Below are 23,700 nucleotides of genomic sequence, written 5' to 3' on the forward strand. Positions count from 1 at the left end.
CAATCATATTTAGGTTTTTTAAGGAGGTAGATTTTCAAAGTATTGACGTGAAGAAGAAAAAAATGGAGAACAGAAACCCAAGAGAAAATAATATGGTTCAAGTTGGAACTGGGGTGTACAAAGCAGATCAGTCGACCACAAAATGGTCAACAAAAATTGTGTGACCATAAGTTCATGAAATTGCTTGTGAATGTTGGGGAGATTCAAAATTTAAATCATATAGCTGTTATTTGTCCTATCAGCTCTGTCTAATTGTGTCTTTCTCTTGTAACAGATTTATATTAAGGAGAATAAACTTCTCTCAGTTTATTCTTTTTCTCTCTAAATTTTTGTCTTTCTGGTCTTAGACTTCACTTTTTCTTTCCCAAACTTTACATTCTCTCTAAACTCGTTACTATGTTCTTTATTCTAAACTCTTAATCAGTGCGGATGTAGCATAAGATTTTGGAGGAGGCAAATCACACATAAATATAAAAACTAAGATTAAAATGTAATTTTTAATAGAGAAACCGCAGCTAAAATTTGGGTATGTTACAAAGGACCTGAAATTTTCATGGGGTCAAGTGCCACCTTCTTAATTAATGCACGTACATCCGCCACTGCTCTTAATACGCAAATTCTAACAATAAACACATCTTGCTACCGCCGGCCACATGGAATGTTGAATATTTTCTGGATTTTCTTGGGTCCATATCAAGATCTTTAGCTCAGTTCAGTAGCATAACTTTTAATTCTTACATGGCCTCTTTTAATTTTGTACCTTGAAATAAGGATATAAACGAGTGTGTGTTCTTATATCTGTAGGTTTGGCCACCAAACTTTGTGCAAACATGTTTAAATTTCTTAGAAACTTGTGAAGTGTGTATACTTTTTCTGAACTTGATCTCTTAAAAATGTATATATCTTATATATATATAAAGTAGGCTCGTGCTCTGTGCACAGTCTTCCACGTCATTTTCTTGCATAAGGTGTTTTGTGCCACGTGTCTTACTCTATAAATCTTTTTTTCCGTGCAATGTTTTTAATTTGGGCTGTGTGTTTCGATCTGGTTAATGCGATGGGTTCTGATTGTTTTTTTTAAGAAAGCCCATATTTAATTAGGGTTTGCTTCGTCTTAGCGCTGCAGGCTGCGCCGTGTCTCTTCACATCTCTCCGCCTCCGACCTTCATCTATGTAACGCTTCAGTTATGTATACATTAGTCCAAGCTTTTACGTCTTTTGCTCAGGTACTCCCACTCTCTCGAAATAAATCAGCATTAACATCCTCTAACATAACCGACTGAAGCTTCGCTTATAAATCTCTTCGTTGCTTGAGATGAATAGTCCCACCGAACAAAATCCCATAAGTCATTCTCTGCGAAGAAATAGGAGCTACTTCATTGAATCATGCAGCACTAACAGGTTTGTTTTTACTTAGTCTGTTGCTTATTTCATTTCACTTTCCAAGCTCACAAATGTTCTGTTTTGCTTATTATTAGGGGAAATCGAGTTGCTAAAAAAATTGCTGTCCAAAGCTTGATGTTTTTGATGGTGCCTTGCTGCTGATATTGGAGATCTTGAGTTAATCAACTGTTTACTTAAAGCTGGTGGTGATCTTAATCAGAAAGACGAGGTAACCTCAACGTAACAATCAGCTTTTTAGTGATGAACACAAATCGTCATATGGCTGTGATTTTCAAGAAGACAAAAGGCCATTAAGAAGTTGCATCTCTAAGAGAAAACATAAAGTTTGTCGACACTCTCTTCCCGTTGACAACAAAACCTGAAACTGTTTCAGATTGGACATTTGTTGGAGTTCTCGCTCACATGGAATCAAATAAGAATAATAGGGAAACTCAAGAAAGTAAAAATCTGGAGAGACGGTGATGCCTTCAGGTTTGTTTGAAACCCTCATGATGTTTTTTATCATTTTTTCAGTATAATTGAAGTGTTTTTCTTTCTTATACGGAGAAGCTCTAGATGCTCGAAAAAGTTTCAAGGCAAGGACAAAATTAAGTCCAAACCATAATATCCTCTAGAGATGGCTCTGTTCAGTATATCTATGAACTTTAATTTTGCTTCTTACCTTGGTCTCTCCCCTATGCTGTTGTTACGATCTTTACTTAAATGTACTAAAAATTTCAGGCATGGAGTTTTGTTTGTGCTCTAATTTTGTCTCGGTGTTCGGATTTATAGCTTTGATTTTTTAAAATTGTAAAATAATATTTTTTTTTTTAGTCCTTGTGTGCTTGGTCTGGATCCTTAGTTCTTGCAGGTGTAAGCGTGCTCCCCATGTAGTTTTCTTCGTTCCCGTGTATCAGGTGCGCGTGTAAAAAAACGGCCGCCTAGCCGTCTAGGCGCTACGCGTCACTCTTCCACTCCGATTTATACCAAATCGGTTTAAAAAATCGGATATCCAATTTTTTCCGCCTAGACCGCCTAGACGGCTAGGCGGCCGCCTAATCTATTTTTTTATTATTATTATTTTTTTTTTTAATTTTATTTTAAATAATATTTTTATTTGTTTATTTGATCTAAAATTTTATAAATATCATTTATATTCATAATTTTGATGAAAATGACACTATATTAAGTTTATATATTCTATTTGTGTGTTTTATACAATCTTAAACATGAAAATGTATTAATGTTATACACAATTAAAGATTAACATGTTTTATAACATAATAAACCATCTAAAAATTCTGCCCCGCATAATTTCCGATTAATCCCCGATTTTCTCTTTAGGCGCTAGGTCCAACCTGACCGCGCGACTAGCGCCTAGCGCGTTCCCGAACAGGGGTTTTAGTTAACCTTTTATTTTCTTTGACACAAAAAAGTTAAACCTTTTATTTTATTTGTGTCAGCAAAAATCTAATCACTTAAAATTGTTTTTTATCTTTTTTTGATATCTAATATATTACTCGAATTTGAAAAACTAATAAAATATAACTTTCTACGATAGTATGATATTATTTGGGCATTTTAATTACAATATTACATACATGTCTACAACTCCGATAGAAGATACCAGTTTTTTCAATGATGATGCATAACCGCCATCAGCTTCACTTCCCTTCCCATTTAGTCAACATGAAGAAAAGAGGAGAGCTTATTAGTGTAGACATTATGAGTGTAGACATGGTTTTGCTCAATTATAAGGTTATCATACTCGAGCTTTTATCATTTGGTTTGCAATCAAAATGAAATATCTCTCTCTAATACAGCATTATAAGTTACACATGGGATGTGAATTGTGATTAAGAAACCAAAAAGCTAACCTCTTTTCCCAAAACTCTTTCGATGAAGAAGTGATTTGGACTTATCTATGCTCTAATATATCTAAATGGTGTTTGTTTTATAGTATTAAATAAGTATATATATAATAGAAAATATCGTGAAATGAAATCTTAAAGAAAAATCCCACATAAGGCAATCTATTAATAAGTATTGCAAATAAATATCACATCAAAGTTTTTTAAGATATAGAAAAATGATTAAATGATTTAAGATATAGAGAAAATGGTAAAATGATTTAATGTGGTAAATAATCTTTTTGTAACAAATACTTTCTTTGTGTTTTAGATTTTTGATGAATATGTTACAAAAATATTTATGACAACAAACATGACTAAGTGTTTTAGATTAGGGATCATGATTATGTTTAACGCAATAAAACACTACTCTGTTAAAATACAAGTTCTATTTTATTGTTAAACTAATCGCCAGTTTAATGATCGCCAGTTATGTTTCAAACTCAATATGCATGAACAACTGTGCTGTTACAGATACATATGAAAGAAAGCATGCATTCAATATGATATCAATTATGAGCACTTTATTTGACAAAACCACGGACCAAATCACATTGTGAATAAAATGTAAAATAAATATAGTAGTTTAAACAATAACTAACTCAGTTACTACAAACTATAGAAAGAAAATAAGAGTAACTAAAGATTTAAACAACATGGATGTATATATGGTTACAATTTTTTCGCCAACCATCATAATTTTTAGAAAATGTTGACATTTATCTATATGGTATAATAATAGGAAAAAAGTATATCATGATTCTTTTATTAAAATAGAAGTAAAAATTTTTTTTGCTTAGTTTGGATGAACTCGATAAAATACGATAACAAGACAAATATACATAGATGTAACATGATTGTACATTAAAAGTAAAAGAAACAAATAGAATTAGCATTTCCAGCATAAATCAAAACTGAACATTGTTCTCTTTCGAACCATTTTAAGTCCAGTATTATAAATTTAGCCAAATTCATGGATTCTAAAATTTAATCTCCTTACGTTCAACAGAAAAGCGATCTCTTGAAATTTATAATTTACACATATAACCAAACAATAGAACTAAAAATTGAAAACAGATATCACTGAAATAACTAACGAATATAACTATAACAATATGATTTCATTATTTGTTATTTTATAATATCATTTTCAATCACTGAATTTTCAAACACTTCATAAATTAATATATATATATATATATATATATATATATTTATTTATTTATATAAAATAGTTTTTAAAATAACTTCCCGTCCGCAGGGCGGGCCAACCCCTAGTGGTATATATTTTGAACATTGCTCAACTGTGACGAAAAATAGCAAACATCCCTGGACACATAATTAATAACACAAATCATAACCATTATAAATATTAGAAGGTTTAAATTTCAAGTAATTGAATATTAACACAGTAAAGAATTAGTCAGCGTTTACCAAAACAATGCCAAAAGTTACAGACACACAAAAATTCTAAAAATAGGTCTGTAAGTGTAGAAATTTAAAATTATAAAGGAATGATGGCTAGACAAATTAAAAGCTTTGGAGATACTCTGAAAAAAATATAAATAACTAATCTTAGGACTGTTACATTTTATTACTTGAGTAATTAATTTAAAGAGATTTAAAAAAACATTCATGTTTAAAGAGAATTTAAAGTTACACAGGAAAATAAAAAAAAAATCTTCTACATTAAACAAATTTCGTGGAAAAAGTGAGTTGATCTTCAACTTAAAATATTAGGGTAAAATTGGATTCTGATTGCTAAAATTTATTCAAAAAATTAATATCAAAATCATTCACTCTTTCATAACTTTTTCACAATGAAAATCAATCCAACATGAATAACACTAGATTTTAATCCACCATTTCAGATTTTGAATTAAATAACAATAGATTTCAAACTATTTAAATAAAAATAATTGTCAACCCAAGATCAATAACACTAAGTTTTAAAATAAAAATATTCTAAATATAAGAATCAGTAAAAGAAAAAAAACAAATATTGGATAACAATAGATTGTTCTGGGATTTAAACTCTATTCAGATTTATCAACCAATTCCCACCAATAAAACCCCAAAATCTATTTCAGTATCTGTTGGGAAAAAAGATCCAATCCTTAATTAGATTTGAATAAATAATAAACAAAATTAGAAACTGGGTTTTTCTTCAAATTGATGTGTCAACCACGTAGAGTTTCGATGAGAGTGATATGTTCAAATTAAAAAAAAAATTAAGCAAGATTTTTTTGTCTGGATTCAAATATGTAAATGATTCAAAATTAACAATCTCTTATGTAGAAAGAAATTCACATATTTGAGGTGTCAAGTGACCACTGGATTATAGTTGGGCCCGTCCATTGTAAGTTATTTTGGAAATTGATTGTTAACTACGTCGTTTAAAGGTTTTTGTGCTCTGTTACTTTATAAAAGAGCAAACCCATGTCCGAGAAAAAAAAAAGTAAAACCCTAATTCCATTGAAACAGAGAAAGAGGAAGATGGTTTTCTTGCCAGATGATCTGTGTGCAACAATATTATCGAGACTACCGATAAAAGTCTTCACAAGTTTTAAACTGGTTTGCAAGCAATGGAACTCAGTTGTTGACTCTCGGATTTTCCGCGAACTTTTCATAGCTCAACACCAAAACACTCAATCTTCTTCATGGTCGCTCATCATGGGTGCAGTTGATAGGACAGAGTTCTTGGCTCACTACAGATGCAACACTTGGGGACTTCAACGGTCTTTCGTTACCAACAAGTTCGAGAACCAGAGACACAATTACCGACGAGGCAGGGTCGTGGCTTACAGCGATGCTGGGTTTGTTTTGATCGATGTATTATCTTACAGCTATGCTGGGTTGACTTTCGATAAACGATCTCTGTGCGTGGCTAATCCAGTTTCACAGGAATGCATTGAAATTGATGCTCCTAAAGCGTTTGAAAATAGTGGAATTTTCTGGCCTTTAGGAATCGCCACACGAACTAATAACGGCGTCGTTACAAGTTATAAAATTGTTGCGTTTTCATCTGAGAGATACGTTGAGAACTTAGGTGTGATGATATATTCATCTGAGACAGGTTTGTGGAGTCGCAAATTGCATCTCCCTTCTAAGCTTGAGAGTTGTCCCTATACAATTAGCTTGAACGGAAATCTTCACTGGCTATCCCGGAATAATGATGAACTTGTATCTATGGATTTCAACGCCACTAACATGGCATCTGGTCCATTCCGTTACACGGCTTTCCCTGATTTAGAAAAACGTGTCAAATTCACAAGAGCTTGCACAACTTACCAAGGAAGTCTCATGTATATGAACATAGTCTCTCAAGTGGGAAGTGTAGATCATAAGTTATGTGTATGGCGGCTCAAGAGCTGGGAATGGCAACTAATATCTAAAATCTCTACGGCTTTGACTGAGATCAAATTCGATTATATTCCGTTGAGAATTAACCCTTGTGATGCTACAACAGCCTACTTTCTCAGCCAGAAGCACCAACGTTTGATAGCTATTAACTTACGCAATGGGGAGCGTATGCTCCACAGGGAGTTGGAACTTAGCAGCGGTGGGCGCATTCTGAGATCTCTTCACTACCCGCAAGGTTCTTATTTTTACTCATTCGTTCTCCCACAGTGGCTGTATCGGTTACCCAGGCAGCAACGGTGAGAAGAGTATTTGAGAGCCTGTATTACTGATCCTACTTTTTTTTATAATTACTGTTAGTCTTTTATACAAGAAGTTGTAAGATGGTGCTTGTTTTTTAAGTGTTTTATTTGAAGGCAAAAATATTGGAAAAATGGTTTGGATATATTGTAGGTCTGATTTCTTGATTCGTAGAAGATATAACATATGAACCTTACACTTTTATCACTAGTTCGTACAAAGATAACTGGATATAATTGAGACAGAAAACATGCATGGTAAGATCAAGGTTGGCTTGCAGACGAGTGGAGGGAGCTACAGATTCTTAGAAAAAGAAAAAAAACAGACCAAGTAAGCATCTATTAGTCAAAAAGCCATTTTCATTAATTTCACTTAGCTCAACTCGCTAATCCAAATTTCCAATTCCAACAATTCACCTTGCAATAAACTGCTAGGGATCAACATGACGTTCCCTTTTTGGTCTTGATAGCTCACATGAAGAATCCTTTTCACCTCTGGTGATATATGTAAATCACTTGAATAGTTCTGCATCTTGCTTACTGTATGTCATGCAGTGGGAAATTAAGTAAATGGATGTCAAGAACACAGTTTCTCCATGAATATCTTGAAGAAACAATATATAGGAGAGAGCTTGTAGGTTTCGTTGACAAAGATAAGAAAACAATTTTTGATAAATTTTGTAAACTTCTCCTAGACTATGGTTTTGACTGCAATAGGCAACAACCCTGCCGTCCTAACGAAACTGCTTCATGATACAAATAAAAAATTCATATGAAATACGTTGGCGAAGTTCACTACCTCATGGGAAATCGAGCCCAGTTCCATAGTAAAGGCTTATTTCTCTCTCACCAATAGGATGCTGAAGATCTCCTTTCAGTTGCAGCCATGACAGTTTGTATATCCCAGTGAATTTCCCGTCTCTGCAGTTAAATAAGGGCCAGCTCATGATGAAGCTTTCTCCTACCCAAGCTACATGCCTGAGCTTAGATCAAAAACTACAATATTTCACATTAACACGTCCAGATATTCGATTTCCCTTAGTTAGGTATAATGTATACCAGAAGATGCAGGCTCCCCTAGTCTTTGATTTCAACAATTCAAGATGGATTCTGAGTTATGTTAAAGGTCCTATCACTATGGGAGTTTCTTTCACCAAAGCCACGGACTACACTGTACGAACATATTAGTGAAAAACTAACAATGATTGGACTAACCATCCTACAGATAATCAACCGTGGCTAATATATATACCTTTTTCGCAAAAACATAGAACTCTTGGTTTAAAGATGACCATATCATAGTTGCAAAAAAAAGAAAAAAAAAAAAAAAAAGATGACCATATCATACTAAAGAATCTTTAAAGACCAATCATTAGCGTCAAACGCTAGAATAACACAGTGAAATTAATAACGAGCCCACATATGTAAATGAGTGAATTTGTCCATGTATGTACGTGAGTAAACTAAGGTAGCATTGAATTTTATAAGGAAGATACGTACACTGGAATTCCATGGCTAGTGGTATTGAGGCATAGATGCAAAGCAACATACAGTACTTGGTCTCAACTCTCAAGTTCATTACTGACTGACTTTGGGTGCTTAAATTTTTTTATTTTTTTTTGTCTAACAAAAAAAAAATTAAAAAAAATGACCAATCGCGGGCCGCCACGTATCTGTGGGGTCCGCAAACAGTGCAAGCACTTTTTCTTCTCCTTTTTATTCTCTTTCCTTTTTTTTCTAATTAAAAAAATGTTAAGCACTCCTTAAGCACTCATAGTTAATGGTGCTCTTAGTATTGCAGTGATGAGTAAATTAACCAAATAGTGATATAGTATAATACATGAAATTCTTTGATAAGATACAACTTTAAGAAACATTAAAAAAACAAGAACTAACTAAGGGACATATAAATAAAAGAGTGAATTACTTCCTAAGGCACTTTTCTCTTTAATTTTACTCTCAAAGGCACATTATACTAGAGCAACACATTTCCTGTTTTTGAGACCGGAAGAGGGTCAATTGGCCTTTGAGCAAACGTTTCTCGTAATGGTTTTTTTGTAAAGTAACTAGTAGATGGTGACTAGAAGAGTAATTAATAGTGGGTTATTGTTTAGGGATTTAACTAAGGACATAACTTAGGTTAATCCCCTAGGGTGAACCTTTAAATTCACCTCACTCTTTAGAACCAATTCAATTGACACATAAATTATTAATTAAAAAATATTAAATTAAATAAAAAATAGCTACAAAATAAAAACGCTAATTTTAACGATGTAAACGCTTCTAGCTAAACCCTAAACCCTAAATCTTAAATTCTAAACCCTATACCCTAAATTCTAAACTCAAATCCAAACTCCTAAACCCAAACCCTATACCCTAAACCCAAACCCTATACCCTAAACCCAAATTATATACCATAAACCCAAAAACTAGACTATAAACCTAAACTCTATACCCTAAACCCAAGTCGTAGACCCTAAACCCAAACCGTAAATCTTAAACCCTAAACCTATACCCTAAACCCAAATCCTAGACCTAAAACCCAAACGGTAAACCCTAAACCCAAACCCCAAACTTAGATGCTATAGGGTTTGGGTTAAGGTTTACGGTTTAGGTTTAGTGTCTAAGACTTGGGTTTACGGTATAGGATTTAGGTTTATAGTCTATTTTTTGGGTTTAAGGTATATAATTTGGGTTTAGGGTCTAGGATTAGGGTTTAGGGTTTCGCTGGAAGCGTTAATGTCGTTAAAATTAACGTTTTTATTTTTTGTAGCTATTTTTTATTTAATTTAATATTTTTTAATTAATAATCTATGTGTCACTTTGATTGGTCATAAAGGGTGGGGTGAATTTAAAGGTTCACCTAAGTTTTGTTAAATGGTTTCTTGTAGAGTAACTTGCCTTTAGGTAGTTTTTTTTTTATTATTGTTATTATTACTACTCCATCCATGGCTATAAGTTAACATAAAAAGTTAGAATTTGTTGATTAAGAAACGTGTTTTTGGCAAATGAAGTCTTACCATAATAACATTGTTCGTGTGTTTTGGGAATTTTGATGATTTATTAAAATTTATATATGCAATTCAGATGAAGTTTGGTGGAAACAGCCTTAACAAACGGTGCTGGTAGTACAGTATATTAGCAGATACGTACAAGGCCAATCATCAACAAGCACAACTGAAATAACAATTTTATTACCTGATATAAACTTTATTAACATTGATCACATAGGACTCTTTTTTTTCTAGTAGAGTGGCGGATCAGATTCTGCGCCAGGATTCGGACCAGTTGGAGGTTTCACTTCATTATTGCCACTACCAGGAACCGGACCTGTTGGAGGTTTCACTACACTAGAACCATCATCAAGTCCAGGGGGAGAATTCAGATCAGTCAGAGGTTTCACTTCTCGAGGTTTATGCGGGTCACTTGGATTTTGTGGTGGTTTGGGAGGATCTGGCGTTTCTGAGTTACCAGCGCCACCTTGTTGTTGTGGCCATCCTGGCCGCATGCAGCCAGGTGGTGGCGGACCAGAAGGCCCGCCAGAGGGCATCCTAGTGGCATGGAGCCAGGAGGTGGTGGACCAGGTGGCCAGCCTGGTGGCATGGGCCTGGTGGTGGTGGACCTGGCGGCCAGCACCTTGTGGGGTGGTCCACATCCTGGTGGGGGTGGTCCGCATCCCAATGGCGGTGGTCCTATTTGACAGGCCCTTTTATTTTTATCTCGGCCAGAGGTTATAGTTTCGTCTCTTCGACGCTTTTTTTTTTCCTTTTTTGTTCGTCGTTACATCTTTTCACCGCCTGAGAAGCTACAAATCGTCGTCGTCGTTCTCGTCTGTGAACACTACCACAATGGCAGAGAGTTCGTCGAGGAAGAACCTCAAACGTTCCTTCTTAGAAGATGAAGATTCTGACAAGCAACCACCGTAAGTTTACTAACCTCTCCGAAACCCTAATTTTCATCATTCGTCGTTTTATCTGCGTATGATTCTCCCGTCTCCTTAATCGTTAGGTTGATGCGAGATCTTAAACCTGAAATTGATTGCGTAGATTAGAGAAATCGTTGTGTGAAGGAATCCATCATTTGTCTTGGGAGTATTAATCGGGTTTCGATTGATTATCTGTCAGTTACAGTGGCTACGTTTTGTATAAAACTCGCGTGCATACGCTAAGATTTGGATTCTCTCTGGCAGAGAAAAGCGAGTACGGTTTCCCAAGGGGAAGAAACCTAAACCTGAGCAGATCGTTGAGGAAGACACTGTAGCTCGCCGCCAAGCTCGTGACGCTGCTATGGAGCGTGCACGGCTCCGCAATCTGAATACTGCTTCCCTCTTTACTGATGATGACGGTATTGATCAGGCCGAGGAGATATATGAGGTAGAATTGACTGACTGTCAATAGTTCCTTTTTTTTTTTGCGATTGAAGCGGATCATTCTGATGTGGTGATTATCTTGTTGTAGAATGATGGGAACCGCACGGAAGATGGGATCCAGATTGAAGCGTTTAGTCTTGATAGAGAGAAAGAGGAAGGATACTTTGATGCTGATGGGAACTATGTTGAGTATGTTAGAGAGAAGGAAGACAAGGTGCGAAGTTACACATCTTTCAATTGTAAAGTTTGGCTCTGGGGGTGTTTTGTGGATTGTCTTACATGTTTTTGTTTTCTTTTCAGGATGCATGGCTTGACAGTATTGAAATGAATCCAATGTATATTGGACGATCTGCTGCTAATGATACTGGGATGGAAGAAGATGGTGGGGAAGAAAAGCCAGCGGATGAACTTTCTCGAGAAGATATTGGAGTCCTAAAGAGGCGTATTGCTAGCGTCCTTGAACCAGGAGAAACGGTGAAAATCAATTCAGTTTAGTTAGAAACTTAGAAATATTAGATTGAGATAGCATTGTTGATTATGCATAACTTGGGTTTTTGTTATGACAGGTCCTGCGTGCTTTGAGGAGGTTGAAAGGGAACACTAATAATCGCAAAGAGAAGATGAATTCTGAGACAAAGCTCATATTTGATCAGCTTACTGAGGATGCCAACAAGCTCATCCAGAATGGCGATTACAGTTAAGTCTCATATAATTTTGCTATGAAAATATGATGTCTTCCTTCCATTTGCTAACGTTAGTGTCTCTTTTTTATGTATTGAAGATGTTTATAACGAGGAGCAAGAAGTTTTTCAGCGTGAAGTAGGTTAGAACTACTACTACTTTTTTAAAATCTCATGATATTTCGTTTCTCACAGCACTAGGGAACAATGAGCTTTCCTTGACTTGTTTTCTCCTCTATGTTGGTCTTTTAGATGCATATGAGAGACTAGTTCAAGAAAGAGCGAAAGATTGTGATATGTTTGGCGATGACGAAGAAGATACAGCTGGAGCCGTGCAACAAGGGGTCACAAATGATGGATCTGATTATGTCTATGACGAGACTTCAGGGTACGGTTTTAAACTCTCATTTCTCTTTTCTATTTCTCCGTTGATCAGTCAGCTTTTGGGCTAAAGTATTGTGTTATGAAGCTCTTTTGTTTTGTCTGAATGCATTTAATGCTGTTACAACATACACTTGATGGTTTTCAGGTACTACTACAGCAGCAGCATTGGTTACTACTATGATCCAAACACTGGACTTTACTGCTATGCAGCAACCGGCAAATGGTAGTTTGCTTCCAACGACATTAGAGAATTTTTTATCTGTTTTTTTCCTCTAAATCATCTTTTTAAGCTTATTAAATGAAGTAGGTTTCGTATCTGATCTTCTCGGATTCTCACTTTTGAGTTTAAAACTATGCATATGCAGGTACAAGTACAACGAAGTGACGAAGGAATATGAAGAGGTGGTTGCAGAAGTTGCTCCGGTGGAAGTTTAATATCGTTAGTCTGTACTTTTGACATAAGATTTCCCCAGTTAAAATGTTTTTTTTTTTTAGTTTGAAAAATGAGCACATAATGACATGCTTTTGAATATATATTTCAATTTATCATTTATTTAGTGTTTTCACAACTGAGAAGTGTAGTACATTGATAAAGATAAATTGATCATAATTTCTTAGAAAAACTAGCAGTAAAAGTGATTGATCAGTCTTTAGATTTAGTATTCGTAAACTGTATCGATGTTTCTGCATGGTTACACTGAGAATTTAGTATCTTGACTGTTGAATCTCCACCGTCGGATCCGCCGCCGCAGACTTTTTGAATAGAAAAGAAAAGTTCTGTATCGTATGGCATGGTCCATGACGCAAGGACAAGACAAATCTAACGTGTATACGTGTCAAACATTAATTGGATAAGCTATTTAATTCGCAGTGTATTTAATAAGGCGTTTTTTCTTTTTCTATCCTCGGTCTCCTTCCAATAAGATATTTACAAAAAAAATAAAAAAGAAACGGAGAAAGAAAAAATCGGTTTTGGCTTTCACACGAAGGAAACAGTTAACACAAAGAAGCTTCTCAGTTCGTGCATACTCAGATCGGCTAGGGTTAGGGTTCGTTGATTCTCTTTGGGATTACGGGAGCTAGAGAGATCTCCTTGGTCGATTATTTATCAGGCTTTCTTGTTCGTATGGCGGATCGCGGATCTTTTGGATTTATTAGCCCTCCTCGATTAGGTCTCTTTCCTTCTCCACTGTCGTTTTGGTGTTTCTTTGCTAGCTTCGATTAGGTTTATGTTGCCAATCTTTTGTTTATTTCTCTGGCTCTGCATTTGGTAAGCAAAGGAATCGAACCCGTGTCCTTCCATTGTAGAGGAACTTGATTTTACTCCACTGTGTCAAGATTCCGTATTTTGTGCCTGCTTGATCTGAAATAAAGTAGTTTTCTGAATTCGTGAATTGAAATTTGCAATCTTTTGCGTTATAGTTGCATTGTGGATGTTTTATTTGTTAATTGGGGGAATTTAAGAAGGTGTTATATGTAAGAGAGTAATGTTTTTTTTTTTTGCGTCTTTGTGAAATCGCAGATATGGAGCAGTTGTTATCGGAAGCTCAACACAGGTGGCTGAGGCCTGCTGAGATTTGTGAGATCCTTCGGAACTATCACAAGTTTCATATTGCAACAGAGTCTCCCACTCGACCAGCCAGTAAGTTTACTACTTCAGGTTATTGAGTTCATGAATCGATGAAGTTATTCTGTAATCTGACATCAGCTCCCCACCCTTGTAGGTGGTTCGCTCTTTCTTTTTGACAGGAAGGTGCTTAGATACTTTAGGAAAGACGGACATAACTGGAGGAAGAAGAAGGATGGGAAAACGATTAAAGAAGCTCATGAGAAGCTCAAGGTTAGAGTTTTCTTTGAGCTGGCCTTAGTAGTTGTGTGTGTTTACAGTAATGGAACCTGTTTACCTTTCTCTACCTCTGGTTCTGGAGTTAGTTAGTTAATAGTGAAGTGTATCTAAATTGTTGGGAGTAGCATTGTTCAATTGTATATATAGGTAGGAAGCATTGATGTGCTACATTGTTACTATGCACATGGGGAAGGCAACGAGAATTTTCAGAGACGATGCTACTGGATGCTTGAAGTGTGAGTTTGAGTTTTTGTATACTTCAGTTTTTCCTTATTCTGCTGTGTACACGCACCTTCATATTTCATAGTTTGTTGTCATTAGCTTAAGAAATCTCTCAAAACTTAAGCTCTCACAATAATCTCTCTCACTTATAAGTTCATGTCACAACTCAACATCTTTTTATACAGGAGATATAAAGTCCTAAACCAACTAGTAAAACCTTTTATCCTAAACATAACTTGAATAGGATTAGTATGACTTGATCTCCAAGTTATTCTTCAAGTTTATCTCCAACAATTTGAAATTCATGGAGCACAAATAATTAAAACAAACGTTTTCCAAAGAAAGAACACCTTCTCGGGTCATAAAAGGCGCATTTCCATGTTTTGTTGGTCTACCCTATACCTTAGGTTTCGTGGTTTACACAAATTCATTGTATCTTTTCATAAGTTCTCTACTCTACATACTAGTGAATTTTGATCCGAACTCTCATTATGGGACATCTATATATTTTGACAAATTTCCAAAGTTTTCAAGTAATCAGTTTTAACCTTATTTTTCATTCCATCTGACTTCAATTTTAAAACGCGAATACAATATGCTATATTTCTCATGGCAAAGTTTAATTTGCCGACATAATCTGGTCATTCAGCCAAGAATCCCAGGCGAAAACGTGATTGGAAAATTATTTGTTGAAAACGAGTTCTAACTTCTATACCAAACCGAAATATAAATTATCATCGCTTCTTATCTTGCCAAATATTCTTCTAATGAGTTACTTTCAAGAATCTGTTAACTTGATCGTCGTTGTCTAAGTTGAAAGAAGTTTGGAATTTCATAATTGTCTATTGAACCTTTGAACCCACCACAAATTGTGTAATATGTTGTACTTTACAATAATGTTTATTTCCCAATCAATTTATTAAGAAAATAGGTTCATTAGTACATCAGACCATAAAGATGACGTCAAGGTCGCATGGACATCAATAGTCCCTTCTTCAACTCCACGAAACATTACGAGCAAACCACCAATACCATTACCCGGGCCAGCTCGAGCTGCAATCGGTTTTCCCCAACCGAAATCATGATCATACACTGCAAACCATGGAGAGCCCGCTACGATCAAAGAATGATCAGCCAGTCTACTTCCAACTCCGATTTTTGGGATCTTCACATTTCTAACCCAATTCTCCGCAAAGGTTTTGTAACTTATATTCGTCTGTGACCTCACCGTTTTACTTATTTGCAAAGCAGTCCATCCTATCCCATGATCCAACAGTTCTCCCACGTTGGTTGTCGCAACCGCGAGAGCTGTCACATTACCAAAACACTCTTTCTTGAGAGGAGGGACGAGCCTCCGCCTCATATCCGCGGCTATTTTGCATTGCGTCATTTCTTCTCTGTTTAGACCGCTGTGTCTCATGATTGATAGCCATAGATATGCTACAACAGCTTGAAGAGAGGATATTTTCGAATCAGCGGAGCCAATTTCCTCGTTGGCTTTGGCTTTGAGATACGTAATCTTCTTCCTTGTGAAGTGAAAAACTCTCTCCTTAGTTGAAGTTTCACAATTTGGTGGTGTCTCCATCTCTGAAACTGGGATATGTATAGGGTAATCAATCTTGTCGAGGAACCAATCTTTGAGATCAAGAGACTGAAAATTAAAACCCGAACCGGTCTGGCAAATCCTGGACCAAGAATGGAAGAAACTCCAGAAGGAAGAGCCATCGGCCACCATGTGATTATAACCATAACTGATGAAAACTCCATCTTTCATCTCGGTGACTTGCAACGCAAGCAAGGGCTCTGAGATTAGGGCGTCATGACTCTCAACATCGTTCGCTGGGAAAAAAAGGTCTATGAAACAAGGAATAGAACCGTGAGACTGAAGGAGGTCGTTCACGGAGACGGATTCAGCTTTGGCATGAATGAATTTGGCACCAGAACCGTTGCAGTCGATGTAAAACGACACTGTATTGTCTTCAGGATTGTTCACCTTGACTAGACGACCGGCAAACGGGAAATAGATATCTAAGGCAGTGGAAAGAGCGGCCTTTAATCGAGGGATAACATGGCTGTTTGGGTCTGGTTTAGGGAAGAGAAGACCTCTCTGAGGATAAACAAGATAAAGAAGATCAAGATCATGAGGAGTTAGATGGATCTTTGTTCGACCAGATTTGTGTATGTTTTTGGGCCGAACTGTGCTCGAAGATATCACGGTCACTTCTACCATTTCGGATATGACGAAAAGATGTTGGAGAACTTTGTAACATTAATAAAGATCATAAAGAAATGACGCAAAAGAGAAAAATAGGAAGCCATGTCTGTAAATGATTGGTCCTCAACCTTTAAGGTGAATATAGTAATTTTTTCGAATAGGATGTGGACAAATATTTGACAAGTTGCTTATGTACACTTGAAAAACATGCGCATGATGTGAACATTTTAGTTATTATATAAAGTTTGTTTTGACATTGGACAGATATAATTGTACCTTGGTCCTTGTAACATGTGAAATGGCCTAGCCATTGGACAGAAACATAATTCCAAACGCATGTGAATATGTGAACATGTGAATAATGTGAAGAATTCTTGATGTGATACAACGGAGATTCGTATACTCTATGGATTTAGATTGATAGTTCCAAACGCATCGTATGTGTGTGGTAGATACTGAGATAAGGAAAAAAAACCATTGCCATAAAAATATACTATGTTCACTATTCTATTACACAAACTATTATGGAAATTCAGACCGCAATAGAACAACTAACAAAAACTAAGTTTTTACGAAAAGATCGTGTTATCTTGGCTAAAAAATATGTTGTCCAGTTCTTTGCTCTTGGTATATATCTGATCTTGAAATCCTATAGAATCTTGTTTGTAGTGAAGTTATCTCCGCCAATTCTGTTGAAAAAACCCGACCATGCTGATGGGGTTTGTATCATTGAAATGACATTCTTGCAGTCCGTCCCAAAGTGCTGACATGTCGTGTGTCGAAGCATATTCCATCGACCAGAAAAGGGCATCCAATTCTGAATGAAGAGATGACAAGTGTCTCTCTTTGTTCCTCAACATAGGAGCTGCTCTTCTCCACTCATCTAGACATACTGAACTACATCAACTGTATTGTGAGTCCGAAGTCCAAAATCCATCCACCAACAAATAGGTTGCAAGCATAAGCTTGTGTATTTTGTATTTGCGAATGCAGATGTGCATCTTCTGAGTCATTTGAATCCGTACGTATCAAACCATGTAAGAGATTCACTTTCAGCTTGTCAAAGAATATACTAAAGTGTTGCGAGTGATATCGCGGTGATAAATATTATTGGAGGTGATTGGTTAAAATTTATGAAGTGTCTTTAGATTAAATTTCTATCTACAACAATAAAAATTACCAATCATGCTTTATCATTTTTTTTTAAAATAACGCCAAAAATAAAAATATTGTTGTAGAAATTCTGTTTCCTAAAACACTATATAGTGAGTTGTTGAAAATGTACTATAGTAGGAATATCTTTTCATTTTTATTATTTTTCTCATTTAGTTCTTACAACTACATCATATACAAGTACAACAAAAAATCCTACATATTAATATGTTAATATGTTGTAACTTCTGAATAAGAATCAAAAGTATTAAGAAAATTAACTTTTAGCTCCAAATAATTTGGTAAAGCTTCAATATCATACAGCTTATGAAGAATTGTGATATTTAGTGATAATTCTATAATGACGTCACACAAAAGAGAGAAGACCCTATCCGTAAAAAGGGATAAAAAGAAAGAAAGATTTGTCTGTGTAACTCCAGGCTGATGGTTATATATAGCCCTGAAATCAGCTTCACTGATTTAATGTTTTTTTTTTCTTTTGATTTGTTTAAGTTTTCACAATTTATGAAATTTAGCTACAAAATTGATTGTTTGTTGTTTGTGTGTTTTCAGTGGATTTTGGAGAACAAAACCGGTTCAATTGAATCGTTAGAAAATGTAATTGATATATTTTGAAGTATATGAGAACAAAGATATAAATATAAAGAAAATGAAGACAAATATATAATCCTTGCATAGTGCGAAAAACCTAGCTACGATAAAAGTACAAAAAAAACCTGGTAAATATATATAGCAAATCTTTCAAATATGATTCAAAACTTCAAGTCAAATGCAAATATGGCCAGTCTTTAAAAAAAAAAATCATTTTCCTTATCCACCCTAAATATTCAAGTTATTCACAAAAATGTCATTAATTTTTTTTTCAAAAATGAATGTTATACTCAATCATCCTCATATTCATCAAGTATATACAATATTGTCTTTGTCATCTATACACCAACCACCATAAACAACCAATTGCAAGCTCTACGTGCACCTAAAAATCAAGATGTATTCTTCATTTCCTCATTTCTTATCCACACAAACCATATAGAATCACAATTAATCTTAATAAGAAGTCTTTCTCTTATACATCACTCAAAACTCTCAAATCACAAATCACAAGTTATGCAACACAATATGCATCTCCTTATGTAGAATTAGATAACTCCTAATCCTAATAGCCTTATCACAATTCATATTTCCTAATCCTTTAGATAATCATAACTCAATAAGAAAAAGGAAACTTGCAACTTAAAATTATCCAACATTCTCCCCCTTAAGCTTGAAATTATCTTCACACACATCTTGAACTCCAATAAGATCTCTCATTTCCTTGAATTTTATTCTTCCAAGCGATTTAGTAAGGATAGATGCCTTCTGTTCACTTCCCGGGATATGTTCAACTTCAACTTGTTCTTTTTCAACACATTCTCGTATAAAATGAAACCTCGTGTGAATGTGCTTCTTTGTCCATGGAACACCGGATTTTTTGTAAGCGCAATCGCAGACTTGTTATCGACCTTGATAACCACTGTTTGCTTACTTCCCCGATAGCCTCACTTAAGAGTTCCTGCAGCCAAATAACATGTTTTGAAGCCTCTGTTGCAGCCATAAACTCAGCTTCACACGACGATAGAGCTACTATTTCTTGCGATAGTTCGCTCTAATTTATAGGACTTTCTCCAAGATAAAATATGTGACCTGTCGTGCTTTTGCCGTCGTCTATGTCAACATTATGCGAACTATCGCTATAGCCCAACAACTTAGTCTCTCTACCACGCGAGTCACAAATACCAAGAGAGAAAGTACCTTGTAGATACTTAAGAATCTGTTTCAGAGCTGCACCGTGAGACGCCTTAGGATCTTGCATGTATCTACTGAGGACTCCAACACTGAAAAATAGATCCGGGCGTGTGTGCAACAAGTAGTGCAGACAGCCAATGCTCCGACGATACTCCTTCTCATCAATCTTCTCCGCGTTGGGCGCCTTAGAGAACTTTGCATTTAACTCCATCGGTACAGGAGTTAAATTGCACAAGCTCATTCCAGTTTCTTCAAGTATCTTGCAAGCGTACCTGTCTTTCTTAAGTATGATCCCTCCTTCGTATTGCAAGACTTCTATTCCCAAATTGTATGTTAACTTCCCAAGGTCACTCATCTCAAACTTAGCTGCCATCTCTCACTTAAACTCAAGTATGGCTTTAAGATAAGATCTGGTAACCAGTAGATCATCTACATAAACCACCACGACAAGGAACTCCTAGTTTTCTTCTTAACGATAGAGTGAAGGATCTTTTGAGCATCGCTGGAAGCTTAATCCATGCATTTTCTGGTTAAGTTTTATGTTCCCGGCCCTTGGTGCTTGACATAAACCATAGAGAGCTTTCTTAAGCTTGTATACTTTATGTTCTTCCCCAGCAACAATGAAAACCTCCGGTTGAGTAACAAAAACTTCTTCCTTTAGTTCTCCGTGAAGGAAAGCGGTCTTAACGTTAAGGTGGTGTATCTCCCATCTGTGTGATCCTGCTAGTGCGATGATCAATCTAATTTTATCAATAAGAGCCACCGAAGCAAACACTTTATCATAATCCATGCCGTTGAACGTACCCTTTGGCTACCAACCGAGCCTTGTATTTACTAATAGTTCCATCAGCATTACGTTTTATTTTGAACACCCACCTTAATCCAATAGGTTTGATACCCGCAGGTAGCTCAACAAGATCCCAAGTGCTCTTCTCTATCGAGAAGATTTCAGCCTTGCAAGCCTCAATCCAAACTTTCAGATTCTTAGCCTCATTGAAATCCCATGCCCTCATGATGCACAAGTAGTCCATCTAAACGAGAAGAAGGTGAACCCTAAGAAGTTTGAAGCTGAATCAGATACAGTGGACGTGTGGTATCTCGATAATGGCGCCAACAAACCACATGAGTGGTAACGTATGTTTTTCTATGAGCTTAAAGATACAATCACTAGAAAGGTACGTTCAGGAGACGACTCAAGAATTGACATAATGGGTAAAGGCTCAATTCGGTTCATCATCAAGGGAGGTGAGAAGAAGGTATTGAAGAATGTTTACTACATAACGGCACTACGTAGTAACATTGTTAGCTTGGGACAAGCTACTGAGGTAGGATGTGAAGTGAGTATGAAGGACGACACGTTGACACTATTTGATCATGAAGGACAGTTGATGGTCAAGACAACAAGAGCAAAGAATCGTTTCTACAAGGTAACCTTACAAGTAGATCTCATTCAGTGTCTGCAAGTAAAAACTTGCGGAGAAGGTGCTATATGGCACACACGTTTAGGTCATATTAACGAAGATACAATGAGAATTATGGTTAACAAGGAGCTCGTCGAAGGTATACATGATATCAGTCGAGACACAGAAACTTGCGTGTCATGTCTGCGAGGAAAACAAACTTGGCTCTGATATGAAATATAGTTTCACAATTAATATTAATAAGAAGTCTTTCTCTTATTAATCACTCCAAACTCTCAAATCACAAATCACAAATTATGCAATACAATATGCATCTTCTTTTATAGAACTAGATAACTCCTAATCCTGATAGCATTATCACAATTTCCTTTAGATAATCATAACTCAATAAGGAAAATGAAACTTGCAACTCAAGCTTATCCAACAAACTATTTTTTTTTTTTTACTTTCTCTCTAATTTCATCCCAAAAACCAAACATTTCGATTACAAAATTTGTGAGCTTATTGGAGTAACTTAAGTTCTTGATTCTTGGTCATTAACGAGTGGATATCTTCTATGGTAAAGTTTTGTGTGCTTGGAGAAGCTAAGCAAGACATCTAACGGGTTCTTGGTACAATTTTCATTTTTGTTTTCAGTCTGTTCGCAAAGAAGAATTCTTCTCCATTGAGAACACTTCTAAAGAAGTCTTCTGGTCATTGCTAGTTTAGTTTTGCAATTGACAATTTTGTGTGTTTTAGTAGAAGATTTTTAGAGAAGTCTTCTTACGTTTCTCTGTAACCAAGAAAATAGAGAAGACGATAAGCATGTTAGTTTTGCAATTGACAAAAGTTTTGCAGATAATTTGACTTTTCAAAGAAGACTACTGGAGAAGTCTTCTTACCATTACATAAAGTTTTCGAAGTATCGTAGGAAGTCTGCGTAGGTTAGTTTTGCAATTGACAATAAATAATTGAACATTTAATATTAATTAGAAGACTTCTACAAAAATCTTCTATCAAAAAGTAAAACATGGTTGATTGCAAAACTAACGTACGCATACTTCTTACAACACTTTGAAGACTTCATGTGACACTAAGAAGATTTTTATAGAAAAGTCAAATATCTGTAAAATTTCGGTCAATTGAAAAACTAACATACTTATCAGAGAAGCCCTTTCTAGAAATCTTCTCTCTTATTATCGAAAAATTTCAAAGAAAAAAGGTAAGCCAATATTTATACAGGAATACTTCTCTAGAAGATTTCTACATCAATGTTTATTAAACTTTTTTCCAAATTTAAAATGAAGTTTCAAGATTTTCTTGTTAATTCATGTGTATTAGTCAATATTGGGGCTCCTAACCAAATTGGTGATAATTATGAGGTTGCAAAAGCTAATGTTTATTAATGTTTCTAGCTAATGGGAGAAGACTTATGGAGAAGTCTTTTTCGTTAGTTTTAAAACTTTTATTTTCAAGAGTTTTAAGCAACTTTAAAATATGTTTTTTTAGTTTCAAAAGTGTTAAGTAACTTCAAGAATATCAAGTTATGTAGTTTAAACAATTATAATAGTAAGATGAAATGCATAAAATTGTTCTTAGAAAAATAATGTTGGATTACATAGTTCAAACAACCAAAAAGGCAAAACTACTAAATCAATCTACTCTGAATCTGAGGTAACATTTTTCTATTTCGATAACTTTGTTCTTCCTGTAGCATAAACAATGTTTTGAGATCTAGGATTTTCCGTAGCAATGATTATAGCAAAGCCTCTCAGAGATAGAGAGACCACATCAAGAGCTAAATGGGTGTCTTTCAGAGAGTTGGGGTCAAAAACGGTTACGACGAAGTTAACATTCAAAACGTCCGACGCTACAACTCAACCGGAACATCCGGAAGAGAACGCTGACCCGGCCACGTTCATCACGATCAGGGCGGTTAGCATTGCGACAACCGCCGAGTAAAAACGCTCGCGGCATAAAACAGAACTACGAGATGGCTTGATCCTCGAAAGAGGTGCGTAGGCAGCTCGTCGAAAGACGAGTTCAGCTATCCCCCTCTCTAAAAAGGGGTGTGGAGTGGGTGCGTATACTCGTATACTCCCACATAGGAAAAGAAGCGTTATTGTAATCGAGTTTTTAGAGATTTAAAAAAAAAAATCTCTTTACAATATGCATTGCTCCTTTTTAATTAAAACGCTTACGCTTCAGTTAAACGCAAAAGTCTCAGGACACGCCTAGAAAATCTGTGAACGTTAAGACTCTTGTCAGCGGCCTCATCCTGCCCAAAATCGGAAAATAATCTTTCTTCAGCACCGAAAATATTTCGTATAGTCTTCGAAACAACCGCGAGACGTCGTCAAATTAAAATTCGAGACGATGCGAAGAAATTGTCCGACCACGACCACAAAAACCTTACATCCCGTTCGTCGATTGGCCCCGACGAACGCGTCAGCCCTCTTAAACAAACGCAACTTGATCACTCTTTTGATCTTCGAACGTCCAACACAAGGACGAAAGCGCGCTACAAAAAAAATCCGAAATTTTGTTCTAGCACTTCCAGTTGGCTTAAAAATTATCTCTGGAAAGATGTTCGATTCATATCATACAAGTCATATAAGCCGAGAACCTATCGCGGACTTTAAATCGTTACGAATCAGGTAGAAATCGCAACATG

At 35.8% G+C, this 23,700-nt stretch overlaps 6 protein-coding genes and 1 long non-coding RNA gene across 11 annotated transcripts; 4 read left to right on the top strand and 3 right to left on the bottom strand.

The window, feature by feature from the left end:
• The first annotated feature begins 1,043 nt into the window (after positions 1-1,043).
• Positions 1,044-2,216, top strand: LOC106339915. Of its 4 annotated transcripts, none has more exons than XR_001269254.1 (5): positions 1,044-1,226; positions 1,324-1,401; positions 1,479-1,612; positions 1,778-1,875; positions 1,951-2,216. It is a non-coding gene; the product is annotated as an uncharacterized LOC106339915 (long non-coding RNA). The 4 variants fall into 4 exon arrangements; XR_001269253.1 differs by having other exon boundaries at positions 1,954-2,216; XR_001269252.1 differs by having other exon boundaries at positions 1,316-1,401; positions 1,778-2,216.
• A 3,433-nt stretch (positions 2,217-5,649) lies between these two features.
• Positions 5,650-7,055, top strand: LOC106341150 (F-box protein At3g28330-like). The gene has a single exon (XM_013779970.1). The coding sequence runs from the start codon at positions 5,733-5,735 to the stop codon at positions 6,954-6,956; it is 1,224 nt and encodes a 407-aa protein (XP_013635424.1). The 5' UTR covers positions 5,650-5,732; the 3' UTR covers positions 6,957-7,055.
• A 3,141-nt stretch (positions 7,056-10,196) lies between these two features.
• Positions 10,197-10,628, bottom strand: LOC106338767 (proline-rich proteoglycan 2-like). Its single transcript, XM_013777667.1, has one exon. It carries the CDS (start codon positions 10,626-10,628, stop codon positions 10,197-10,199), a length of 432 nt encoding a protein of 143 aa, XP_013633121.1.
• Positions 10,629-10,706: 78 nt separating this feature from the next.
• Positions 10,707-12,947, top strand: LOC106339484 (CD2 antigen cytoplasmic tail-binding protein 2-like). Of its 2 annotated transcripts, none has more exons than XM_013778307.1 (9): positions 10,707-10,874; positions 11,142-11,325; positions 11,410-11,535; positions 11,622-11,795; positions 11,888-12,017; positions 12,103-12,144; positions 12,254-12,389; positions 12,531-12,608; positions 12,751-12,947. In XM_013778307.1, the coding sequence occupies exons 1-9, from the start codon at positions 10,801-10,803 to the stop codon at positions 12,818-12,820; spliced, it is 1,014 nt and encodes a 337-aa protein (XP_013633761.1). In that variant the 5' UTR covers positions 10,707-10,800; the 3' UTR covers positions 12,821-12,947. The 2 variants fall into 2 exon arrangements, with proteins under 2 accessions (XP_013633761.1, XP_013633762.1); XM_013778308.1 differs by having other exon boundaries at positions 10,728-10,874; positions 11,077-11,325.
• Positions 12,948-13,304: 357 nt separating this feature from the next.
• Positions 13,305-14,471, top strand: LOC106338768 (calmodulin-binding transcription activator 1-like). The gene is made up of 4 exons (XM_013777668.1): positions 13,305-13,557; positions 13,908-14,027; positions 14,110-14,225; positions 14,379-14,471. The coding sequence occupies exons 1-4, from the start codon at positions 13,512-13,514 to the stop codon at positions 14,469-14,471; spliced, it is 375 nt and encodes a 124-aa protein (XP_013633122.1). The 5' UTR covers positions 13,305-13,511.
• Positions 14,472-15,306: 835 nt separating this feature from the next.
• Positions 15,307-16,781, bottom strand: LOC106340257 (uncharacterized acetyltransferase At3g50280). Its single transcript, XM_013779141.1, has one exon. The coding sequence runs from the start codon at positions 16,681-16,683 to the stop codon at positions 15,373-15,375; it is 1,311 nt and encodes a 436-aa protein (XP_013634595.1). The 5' UTR covers positions 16,684-16,781; the 3' UTR covers positions 15,307-15,372.
• Positions 16,782-19,486: 2,705 nt separating this feature from the next.
• Positions 19,487-19,999, bottom strand: LOC106338769 (uncharacterized mitochondrial protein AtMg00810-like). The gene has a single exon (XM_013777669.1). The coding sequence runs from the start codon at positions 19,997-19,999 to the stop codon at positions 19,487-19,489; it is 513 nt and encodes a 170-aa protein (XP_013633123.1).
• Positions 20,000-23,700: the final 3,701 nt, after the last annotated feature.

The sequence above is a fragment of the Brassica oleracea genome, chromosome C4, assembly GCF_000695525.1.
Source record: "Brassica oleracea var. oleracea cultivar TO1000 chromosome C4, BOL, whole genome shotgun sequence".
In the NCBI taxonomy this organism is placed as follows: Eukaryota; Viridiplantae; Streptophyta; class Magnoliopsida; order Brassicales; family Brassicaceae; genus Brassica; species Brassica oleracea.

Coding starts and splice junctions, on each gene's coding strand:
- LOC106341150 (XM_013779970.1), top strand. CDS start 5,733: ATGTCCGAGAAAAAAAAAAGTAAAACCCTAATTCCATTGAAACAGAGA.
- LOC106338767 (XM_013777667.1), bottom strand. CDS start 10,628: ATGCGGACCACCCCCACCAGGATGTGGACCACCCCACAAGGTGCTGGC.
- LOC106339484 (XM_013778307.1), top strand. CDS start 10,801: ATGGCAGAGAGTTCGTCGAGGAAGAACCTCAAACGTTCCTTCTTAGAA. Junction 10,875..11,141: donor GATTCTGACAAGCAACCACC/GTAAGTTTACTA, acceptor TCTCTCTGGCAG/AGAAAAGCGAGTACGGTTTC. Junction 12,390..12,530: donor GTCTATGACGAGACTTCAGG/GTACGGTTTTAA, acceptor GATGGTTTTCAG/GTACTACTACAGCAGCAGCA.
- LOC106338768 (XM_013777668.1), top strand. CDS start 13,512: ATGGCGGATCGCGGATCTTTTGGATTTATTAGCCCTCCTCGATTAG. Junction 13,558..13,907: donor TATTAGCCCTCCTCGATTAG/GTCTCTTTCCTT, acceptor GTGAAATCGCAG/ATATGGAGCAGTTGTTATCG. Junction 14,226..14,378: donor AAGCTCATGAGAAGCTCAAG/GTTAGAGTTTTC, acceptor TTGTATATATAG/GTAGGAAGCATTGATGTGCT.
- LOC106340257 (XM_013779141.1), bottom strand. CDS start 16,683: ATGGTAGAAGTGACCGTGATATCTTCGAGCACAGTTCGGCCCAAAAAC.
- LOC106338769 (XM_013777669.1), bottom strand. CDS start 19,999: ATGGCAGCTAAGTTTGAGATGAGTGACCTTGGGAAGTTAACATACAAT.